General features: G+C 42.7%; 1 protein-coding gene across 1 annotated transcript; it reads left to right on the plus strand.

Annotated features, from left to right (window-relative positions):
- The first annotated feature begins 4,537 nt into the window (after positions 1–4,537).
- LOC130593995 (gap junction beta-2 protein-like) lies at positions 4,538–5,602 on the plus strand. The gene has a single exon (XM_057399551.1). It carries the CDS (start codon positions 4,564–4,566, stop codon positions 5,239–5,241), a length of 678 nt encoding a protein of 225 aa, XP_057255534.1. The 5' UTR covers positions 4,538–4,563; the 3' UTR covers positions 5,242–5,602.
- Positions 5,603–11,173: the final 5,571 nt, after the last annotated feature.

An 11,173-nucleotide genomic window follows, 5' to 3' on the forward strand; every position in this document is an offset into this window, starting at 1 on the left:
GCACCTCCTGCCAACTAGCCAGGTGTTAAGCAAAATGAAGGCAAAAAACCTGCATGCCTGGGTTTGTACTCTGTCAGAATTCCTTGCCAGGACTCCCCTCTCCCTCTCAAATAAAGCATTATGTACTTCCTTACACATACAAGCAAACAAAAAATAACACAGGAAAGTAAAGATAGCACTCAGCTTTACTGTAGATTTTGGTTGGTTGTAAATGAAAATCACTGTGACCATACTGAGCAACAGGAGTTGTGGGTTTCTTTCAAGCATATATATTTGCAACTATCAAATTTGGGTATTGCTTTATAAAACATGGTTGATTCTTCCAGACATATCTTCTTAGATTATTTAAAGATCTCATATATCTGACTTCATTTTCAAAACCTCTGAGAACAAAACCAAATTCACTTTGCCATTTTGCAGATACACACAAGTTCTAGCTTCTCATAGCTGTTATCTATACAAATTACTAGATCAAGCTTTCATTTTATTCAAATCCCTGTTGAAAGCATTTCTACTTCCAGACACACCTTATAAAATCAATCTCGGTACTAAGGGCAATTTACAGGAGAGATGTTTACTTCAATATACAGAAAGAAACATGTCATTTTCAGCAGTACTTTACATACTTAGAGAAGTTCTTATTATTTCAGGAGTCATAGCACACATAGCATTTCACCACCTTCCAGCTGTAAATCCTCTTTAGCACAGCATTCTTTTCTGGTAAGATTTTTGAAAAGTAAAGGCTCTATTGTGTCGTAATCAAGCGTCATTTAGTAGCAGTCATTCTTGGTTGGATGCTTTGGGTGAACCGCAGTGTGAGGTGGACCTGAGCCTGGCAGCAGTACTGGGTATATTTCACAATCAAAGCCTGAGGTTTGGGCTGCAGAGCTGATCTAATTCATGCCTGGCTGGCCATGTCCTCCATCCTCAGCAGCTTTCCTTAAATAGGGATCTTAAGGTATATTGTAACTAGAAGAGGCCTTTTTTATTCTTTTCATAGAAAAAGAATGGTTTGGATTGGAAGGGACCTTAAAGATTATCTGGTTTCAATCCCCTGCCATGGGCAGGCATACCTTTCATTAGACCAGATCTCTCAAAGCCCCATCCAGCCTGGCCTTGAACACTGCCAGGGATGGAGCAGACAAAACTTCTCTGTGCAGCCTGTTCCACAGTCTCACCACCCTCACAGTGAAGAGTTTTGTCCCAGTACCTGATCTAAATCTTCCCTCTTTCACTTTAAAACCATTCTGTCTTGTCCTATCCCTACATACCCTTGTCAAATGCCCCCCTCCAGAAAAATAACACCTAGTGACTTTTCACAAGGTAACTTTTAGTTGATTCCTTGTACTTTCTGCTAGATCCTATCACAAAAACAACTCCCCCCAGCCTTTGCGCAGTAGCAGTGAAACCAAGGTTGTGCACACTAGCGAGGAGGATACCAGCAAGATTTCTTACAGCTCTAAGAAAGCCCACAGTATTTCAAAGGAAAAGCAACCTTAAGTTTTCTATCCTGACCTCATATCCTTACAGCCCTTGTTACCCCTACATTTGGCTACCAAGATCATTCCACTTATTAGTGTAAAATTAGCTAATTAGTTAATATTCCTCATCTTCCCAACTCAAGCAGTCTAAGGTCTCTGAGGTTTCTTTCTCCAGCCCTCCCTAACCCTACAGAAAGCTTCTGGGAGATTCATTTTATCTGAGTGTTTTCGGAACTAGGCCACAGTGGCGATTTCCTCGGGCTGCCACGGCACTTGGGCAGCGTCGGAGAGTTCCACGGGACTTGATTTCCCCCCATAACACGTTTTCTGCTAACTCCTGGGACTCGATTCCGCACTCGCAAGGTATCGAGCGCACTCTACCCGACGTTCAACCCTTAGTGGGTCTCCGGGCAAGGACGTCCTGCGAGGACCCGAGCGCGCTCCCCGGAGGGGTCCGGGAGCTGCTGGAGCAGCGGGAGCCCCGCTCCGTTCCCAGCAGCTCCCGCCCCGCTGGCGCGGCACAGCCCGGTTCCGGCGACTGCGGCTTGACCCCCTCGGTCCTGCCCCTCGGCACGGCCGGGGGGCGATGGGCAGTGATGAGAACCTCACACCCAGCCCCGCCCCAGGCTCCCATCCCCGCCGCCTCCACGGGCTGCCGGAGGAGCCGGACGCGGTGGAGGGGTGGGGGAAGGGGGACGGGCGGTTTAAAAAAGGCTGCAGGTAAACAGGGAGGGGACTTTAAAGCTCAGGGGCGGCGAGGCTGGGATCGGCCGCTACTCGGGCGCTGACGGACCCGGGACGGGAGCAGAACAGAATAGCGCAGGCCGCCGGTCGCGTTTCGGGTGCCGAGCCGAGCAGGTGAGGGTTTGGACCAGCTCTTGTGTGCTGGGGTGGTGGGATGGGGATTAGACTGTGCGATCCCGGAGCGGACCGGGACCTATGAAGTGCTTTGGGACTGGGGAGGCTTCAGGCAGCGCTGTGAGGCTGGGCTGGGGTTGCGGGTCGGGCTGGGGTTGCGGGTCTGGCTGGTTTGGAAACGGGCGTCTGCTGGCGCGAGCCGAATGCCGTCAGCCGTGGCGTTTCCCGCCGGCAGAGCCTCACTGGGAGCTCATGTGCTCCCCGTCGCTCGGCGTCCAGCGGGAGCAGAGCTGGGAGCGGAGGGGAGGGATCGGCCGGGAGCTGCCTCGGGGCGTCCAGCCGGTAGCCACCAAGTCGGGATTTCGAGTGCTTTCCGATAAATGTCTTCGTTGGCAGGGTGCGTATCACTCAGTGCCCACAGCCAATTTCAGTGTTTTTGGAGTGGTAAAAGAGCAGAGAGAAGTGTTGTCTTTTCAGCATAAACTTGCAACACTGGTTCAGAACTACAGTGTAAGACCGCACTTGTTCATCCCACTGGGATACACACTTCAAATGCTTTCACTCAGTCCTGGTTAGCCCCTTGTGAAAGTTTCATTGACTTTAAAATGTCCATGCAGTAGACAATGAGGAAGGTTTTAACGGAAAGATGCAGCTATCTGATCATAGCCTGGAGTTTGGATCAATGTAAAAAGCTGCATAAAATGCTGCCAGTTTCAGCAGAGTCAAAGCATGAGGAGTCCAAGGAATTCCAGCCACCTTCTCAAAAGATTTTTTTTTTTTTTTTTTGTCTTGCCCAATTTTATCTTTCCTCATCACAGTAAATCTGACCTCTCCCTCCTGCCTCAAGGCTTGTCTGTACAAGCTAGGCCCTTGTACCAAGGGTGTGTTGGGGCAGGTTACCCCTTTGCTTGTGTTGTAACTACACCAGGGTTTTAGAAAAGTTACTTTCTTTTTTTTTTCTTTTTTTTTTTTTTGATGGCTTGTTTTTCTCCTCACTTACATGAGAATGAGAGGCTTTGACAACTTGGCCCAGTGTGGTGGTGCAAGGTACCATGCTCTGCCTGCAGCACACAGCCTGCAGTAAGAGGAGACAAAGCTTTTATCCATGGCCAGTGTAGCTTCCCCCACATTGAGCCCTATCCTTGAAAGATGACTGACCAGCTATGCAAGTTCCCAGCTCTGATTTCAAAGTGTTTTGTCCAATTCAGTGGTGGTTTCCAATGGCTGCAATCAGTGAAAGCTGAGCCCTGAGACTGAATTGTGACTTCAGCAAAGCTTACGTTTAACTTCTGAAGGGCAGAGAGTGTGGATTTTCCTTTTCAAGAGAAGGAGGGAAGTTGAAAGCTTGACCTCCTGTTTATTCTGCTGGGGTGTGATAGCATCTAGAAAATCAACATAAACTCTTTAGCTGAGGGATTTTTTTTCTCACAACTCTATGGTTCTGCTTGTCTTCCTTTTGGATGAGATAGCAATGAATGTGGAAGGGCAGGCTCTGCAGTATCTTCCTCCTTTGCCTGTTGGTTTGTGCTATATATGCATGCAGCCTTGACAGAGCTGGCTTGCGGCTTCTTAGCAGTGTTGACAAAATCACATGCTGTACTTATGAGATGAAGGTCCGTGTCTGAGCTGCAGCAGAAAGCCTTGAAGGCCTGCTTGAGGTGTCTGCGTGGCTTCTGCTGAAGAAGGCCAAATAGTACTTGCCTCAGAAGCAACAAAAGCACAAGCCTAGCCCTTCTAGGGCTGTGGTGTTGGTGAAAAAATCCTGTGAAAACTAGTAGAGAAGTGTCTATTTTGTCTAGATTGGCCTTAACTCATGCCATGATGGTGATATCGATTGCTTTGGGAAATAAGAGGCAAAACACTGATGAAAGTAAACCACAGGAAGGGAAATACCTTAAGAAAGGTAAGGAGAGCATAAAGGATGTATGGAGGAAATGCATTTGAAAATGTAACTTATTTCCTGCTTAAAGCCTTATTGAGAAATATATCAAGGTATGCTTGTTCCATTGTAAATACATGGAAGGAGAGGGTTTAATAAGCTGTTTAAATCCATAAACTTATGGATGGCATTAATGAAAATAACTTGTATTTGCCTATGACTCCTGAGTGAGTGTTAGGAAGTCCTCTCGTTCACAGGAAGTCTAGAGCTGATTTTTTCACCCTTTGATAAATGATCATTTGGTGTATTATGTCATCCTGCAGGTAAAAGGACACAGAAGAGAAGATGGACTGGGGAACTCTGCAGGCTGTTTTAGGAGGTGTAAATAAACACTCTACTAGCATTGGAAAGATCTGGCTCACAGTCCTGTTCATCTTCCGTATCATGATCCTGGTTGTGGCTGCAGAGAGAGTCTGGGGAGATGAACAACAAGATTTTGTCTGCAACACGCTTCAGCCTGGGTGCAGAAATGTTTGCTATGATCACTTTTTCCCCATCTCTCACATCAGACTCTGGGCCCTGCAGCTGATCTTTGTTTCCACACCTGCACTGCTGGTGGCCATGCATGTAGCTTACACCAGACATGAGAAGAAAAGACGATTCAGGAATGGTGAGAAAATAAATATTGAAGAGCTCAAAAATGAAAAGATTCACATTCGGGGGCCCCTGTGGTGGACATACACCAGCAGCATCTTCTTCAGGATTGTCTTCGAAGCAGTCTTCATGTATGTGTTCTATTACATGTATGACGGGTACCAGATGCCTCGCCTAGTGAAGTGCAATGCCTGGCCCTGCCCCAACACAGTGGATTGTTTTGTTTCTCGGCCCACTGAGAAAACCACATTTACCATTTTCATGCTTGCTGTGTCTGGGATCTGCATGATGTTGAATCTGGCTGAATTGTGTTACCTAGTGATAAAAATCTGCATGAAAGAACCCAGGAAAACAACAGTTTTAAAATAATTCCACGGTTCCAGGATTTCCTAGCTCCCCATTTCCCTCAAGCTTTCTTAGGTGTCAGAAAGCAATAAGCAATCTTTTTACACTCAAGGAAAAAGATAAAAATAAACAATAATTCTTGTTTTAAAAATAGTCTCCCTGGGAAGCTGCCACTGAGGAAGGTTTTAAAAATCGTTCAATATTCTTGCATCCACAAATTAGAGCAGCCTTCTGGCAGCAGCTCTTCCAAGCATGCCTGCTGCTGGGATCCTGTTGTTAGGACAGAGTCACTTTTCAAAAAGGTTTTAGTGCCCAAAGAGAGAGCCAGGAATCACAAACACAGTGTCAACTTCAGAGGCAAGCTAATAACAAAGGGTTTTGGTCAAAAGTGGGGTGAAGGATTTGGGGGGGGGGAAGGGGTAATCTAAAGCTTGTGAAAGAGAAGAAGACAGGGAAGTGACTGTGTTTATGGCGCATGTCCTGTCCTCTCTGGAGGGCAAGGGAAGGGCTTAGGTACTCCGTGGCCATACATGCTACCAGCTCTGCTGAGCATCAGTGATGGTTTTTTTTTTTTTTCCTTTTTATCTCCTTACCTACACTGAGGAGCATCTCCTAAAGAGGGGGGGGGGGGGGGGGGGGGGGGGGAGTCTCAACTATTTGTGAATGTCATTTAAGCCAGTGCTGCCTCCCTCCAGTTGCAGGGCTGCAGCAGTAGGAGGAATGAAGTTTGTTCTTTCACTCTCTTGGTCAGATGCAAAAAAGGATTGTCACTTTTGAGCAGGTGGGGGCAGTGTAACTGTCTTCCTCCTTTTGGCCCCCTCAACACATTGTGAAGAATCTCAGTACAGTAGATTTTATTCAATGAAGAAATTTTTTACCCCCTGATTGTGCCCCCTCAGCTGTTACTTTTCTTTTTTCAGTAAAAGCTAAGAAAAATGGTATTGTTTCATTCTGTTATCCAAAACAAGTGCTTCAACTTGCAGCATGAGACACAGTAGATTGCACCTACCAGTGCTCCTTCCATAAGTCCCTTTTTCCTATGCAACCTGCACAGCTTTTCTTCATAAATTCTTTTCACTACCTTCTCTCTATTTTAAGCGAGTGCATCAAACCACTTTCAATCTCTCTGACATTTCACATTGTGAGACTGAATCTTCTTTCCTTTTCTTACACTAGGTCTAATGGGAATTACAGACAGCTTGCTGAGCTAAAAAAAAACAACAAAAAAAAAAACAAACTAATCAGCAATAAGGACGGACTTGGTATTTTTCTTGTAGTTCACATTGCTGAGATGTGAATTTTATGTTACTAACATGAAGGGCTATGTGAGTCAGTCTGGTCTTCTCTCTTCGAAGTAGTCTCAAAGGCATGTTTTATCTGTCACTGTTATAGGCAGCTACACCAGCATATACAGCAGCACAGTTTTATCTCCCGAGTGCCTGCCCATTGAACCCACTTCTAAAAAGCTGGTTATTTGTCCTCTTTGGCTTTAAGAACTGGCTTGTCCCGAGAATGAATGCATGCTGTTTCATCTTCTCTGTTTGCATCCATCCATATACTTAATTTTATCATGTTGGAGTAAACCAAGCTGCATGAGTTAAGACCTGTGACCCCTCACTGTGCACTGAAAGCGAGCATAAGCAGGCTTCTGCTGCTTGAGAGCCACATCCAGTGTTACAGCTTGACTGCAGATGGAAATCTGTCATCTCAAAGGGGAGCAAGAAAACCATAAAAATACCAGTCTCAGAAACACAAACAAGAAGATGGAAAACCATTAATAATGAGCTGAACTGGAAGCTTAGACTCTGAAAACATCCTTAATTCAACTCTAAAGAACAGAGCTTGGCACATACCAGGTTTGTGCTTGGTAAAGTTCCTACGTTGTTTCACATACAAGCATGAAGAGAACTATCTACACTCCCAGTACTCTAGCATTACATTTCTTTTGTAACAAGACGATTTTTTTTTCCCCCTGAAATTATAATTAAAGCACTCTTGCAGTGTCTGTTTTCTGTATTACTTGTATGTGCTGTGCATTACCTAACGTCTAATGAAAATCTTGTTCACCATAATGGAAAATATAGGCACCAATACTATATTTAATAGCCAAGGGGTACTCTAAGGATTTTAGCCTTCTGTTTCAGGTTGTTTACATTTGGTTACATCGCCTGTTATCCTGCAGAGTTTATGAGCTGGTGGAAAGTCACATATGTGACCCCCTACTAGAAGTCAAAGGTGCTAAGTCAGCCTTGTACTAGCAGAACTGCAGCTAGAAAGGGTTGGTGATGAATAACTTAACCAGCTTCACAGGTGACAAGAGTTTGTTTTCCCAGACTGTTTTGGAGTTTAACTGGGACTTTGAATGAGACACACCAAAACTGGTAACAGTTACACTGAGATTGTCTTCAACTAGAAGTTTGTCAACCAGATTATCACACAGGGAAAAAAAGAAACAGGGAAAGTGTCTGAAAGCAACCAACAGAACTTCGATCCAGAACTGCAGCATTGGGCAATAATAGCTCTACCAGAACATATTTACTGTCTCTCAGATTTATTTTCTGTGTATATTTAATTTGACTAAATAACTGCTGTGTGGGGGAAAGTACTTCAGATACTTCATAGGAACATAGGAATTGCACCTTTTTCTACATGTACTACATTGCATGGTTGACCTCTTAAAAATGGCTTTTATACAGATTAAAATACAATGCTATATGGAATTGTGTGTGTTCTTTTCTGAAATACATCAGAAGTGTCTATGTTTTTATGGTTTTGGCACTTGGTTCCTAGGCTCTTCTCAGAATGAACATTGCAAGAGTGCTGAAAACTGAAGCAGAAAATTTGAAGTCATGTCTGTAAAAGAGGCTGATTCCTTACTGTCCAGTGTAGCCAGGATATAAAGTGTCAAATAATGTGGTATCACAACTGGGGAGTGTAGGAGTGGGACTGGCTAAACTATGCCTTGACTCACTAGCAGAAATCGTCACTGACTTCATCAAGCTAGAATTTTACCCAAAACCTTGAAATGGTAGCTACAAACATATTTGTTAGAAAGGGGGGCAGAGGGTGGGAAAGCAAACTTCACTATGAACTCACAGACCCAACTAGCGAAAAAACCCTAACTCCCATGGAAGACAGACTGATTTAAAAGGAAATCAGAAGTATAAATCTGTACTTACAACTTCTGGATATAGAAGTACCTTTATTAAAAGATTTATTTTTTTTAGACAAAATTAAAAAATAAAATCCTTCAGATGTTTTGCAGTTATCATGAGCCAATGTATTTTGTAATTTCCTATCATCAAGAATTTAAAAGACAAATTATATTATCCATGCAAAGAAAAATGCTCCTGTACCATGGAGGTTCAATTTGAAGTAGTAACACTTAAAAGTTGCTTTATTTTGTAAAAAGTGTACAGGAGCAAATAATCAACAGCTAAAAGCACTTTACTACAAACTGGAAAGTTAATATCTTTTTTTTGGGTGTTAATTACAGGTTTCATTGGATTTTCTGTCTTATCTATACAGTCATTTGAACTTGTTTGTAGACAGTGGCAAGAGTAATGGTAACTACTTGAGGCTTAATGAGCTAAGACTAATGGTAATGATCTTCAAGATAGTTCAGGAGATATACTTTTTTCTCATCTGACCAACCTAGCTTGTCATTGTCATTTTCTTCTACAGAATATATATCTCTTCCATAAAGCTGGCCCAGATCTGACCTGTGTGATTTCTCTGTAAGCCATCCTATCCTCCAAAGAAAAAGAGTCTTCATAACCTAGGTTTGGAAATTTATTAAGCTTCAATTGGCAGGCCCAACTGAGGAAACAAGACACATCTCTGAGTTTTCACCTTTGAGAACATAGCTTGCGCTTGCTATGGTTGGTCCCCCAGTACTACCATAGAATTTAGGATCAGAATTTCACACACCTTCTCTCTTTTTCTGCCCCTGAAATCACTGCCACTAACTCATCTTCCGTATCATGATCATGGTTATTTTACATCTGCCAGCTCTATGCTCAATACATTGTATTTGATTAAGCCATCTACTAAAAACTATCCTCTCCAAGAATACCACCAGATAGCCAGATGGTTGCATAATCCTTTCTGGTAAAGGAGCAATATGGTATTAATAGGACATAAAGTGTAGGGAAGTATGTTTTGAGTGAACTGATAGAGAACTTTCACAGTTGATCTATGGATCACTGCAGTTTGTAGATGAATATTTTGAACAGTAGTGTATATTCTGTGTGCTGCTAAGAACCAACATCTCACTCACAGCCTGGTACAGTACCTAGGACAATAAATACTGTAGTGTGTGAATGCAGTCATACTGGTCTGAAGCAGGGGGCATTTTTTGGTGGACAAGCTGTGCTAGGCAGGCTGATTTGCTTAGGCAAGCTGTGTATTTTCTGTTGTCTAGGCAATTATGGTAATATAGGCTTATCAGCTGGGAAAGACAATAGCAGTCTTCAACTGTTAAGTTGGAATCCTGAAATTTAATTTAACGGTGTTTTGCAGATCATTTTTTACTGAGGTTCAATCTTTAAGGCAACACATTGAAATTCTTCCCACACCTGTGTGTGTCCCACACATTTGCAGGAATGCTGCTCTTTCTTTTAATAGAGTGACTGGAAAACTTGTTGTCTTTTTGGTATCCATTGTATATAACTATATAATATTTATTTTGTCACAAGACTTCTTTCACTTGATTTAAAAGTATTATAGCAGTCCTAGTGCAGAGTCAACTCTGAGTCTCATTGTTTCCAAGTTTCTGCAACTGAAAGATAAAGGTGACAACAGTGTCGTGTTCACAGGAAGCAGAACAGTTTAATCAAGTGTTGTTTGTTAAGATCCTTGCAACAGGTGCCAGAAAAAAAAATTGTAATCTTGTGATAAAGATTTCAAACCTATTGCATGTTGCATCACTAATGTAATGTCTGCTTACAGTTAGTTATGTTCCTGCCTTAGGTGTTGCATCTTTTCCAAGTACTGAGTGTTTAATACACAGTTTAAACAACTTCCACAATCTCCAGCACAAACAAAACTAGTCTATACACTTATGCACACACATGTGCACACAAACACAGGCACAAACTGACTAAACCATTCTCTTAGTGCTATCTGATGGAAGACTGAGAGATTGCAACGTGGAATTGTCAGGAATAATTTCTGCCTATGTCATGATAAAAGTTTTTGTGTATAGCAGTAAAGTAATTATTAATGACTCATTGTCAAGATGTAAGGATCCACCAAATGGGATAAACAGTGTGCAGCTGGGAGGGGTTGCAGGTACATGGGAAGATAGGCTTAGAATTCAATAGGATCTTTATCACCAGGGGAAATGGCTTAACAAAAGCAGAATGTGAAGTTAGGAAGGGCTAAGTGTTGTGTTGTGAAACACTAAGTACTTGCAGAATTGTAGGATGGAGACCTGTTCTGAAGCAAAGAACAGTTTTGTAGAGGAAAGCAGGAAATTTTAATAGATCGTCAGTAAAATAATAGATTGTTTGTAGTAGATCATCCAAGTCAATAACACTGTTGACTTGGAAAAGTATCATAGGGGTATGTGTTAAAGATTTGTTAAAAATAGGATGTTTCCACATGAGAGTTCTCATCTAGACCCTATTTTTGGTCACCATCTACCCAAAAAGCCCATTTATCAGCTGGAAAAATCCAAGGAGTTGGGAATAATATACAACCAAATATCTAAAACACAGAACCTGTGAGGAAACCTGAAAGAAATGAGTTGGCCAGGGAAAGTCTAAAGGAAAACCCAGCAGCACTCTTCAAATGTGTAAAAGACTGTGGCAAAGAAGATGAAGCTGTTGCTGTTTACATCCACTGGCAACAGGACAAGAAATAATAGGCTTATGTTGAAATGAGATGTAGGGTAGTCATTGTAAAACCTCTCTGTGAAGAGGGCTAAGCATTGAGTTGGATGACAGACTTTCCA

The sequence above is a fragment of the Pezoporus wallicus genome, unplaced genomic scaffold (assembly GCF_028554395.1).
Source record: "Pezoporus wallicus isolate ANWC-B61680 ecotype Strahan unplaced genomic scaffold, APGP_CSIRO_Pwel_v1 scaffold_6446, whole genome shotgun sequence".
NCBI classification, from domain to species: domain Eukaryota; kingdom Metazoa; phylum Chordata; class Aves; order Psittaciformes; family Psittacidae; genus Pezoporus; species Pezoporus wallicus.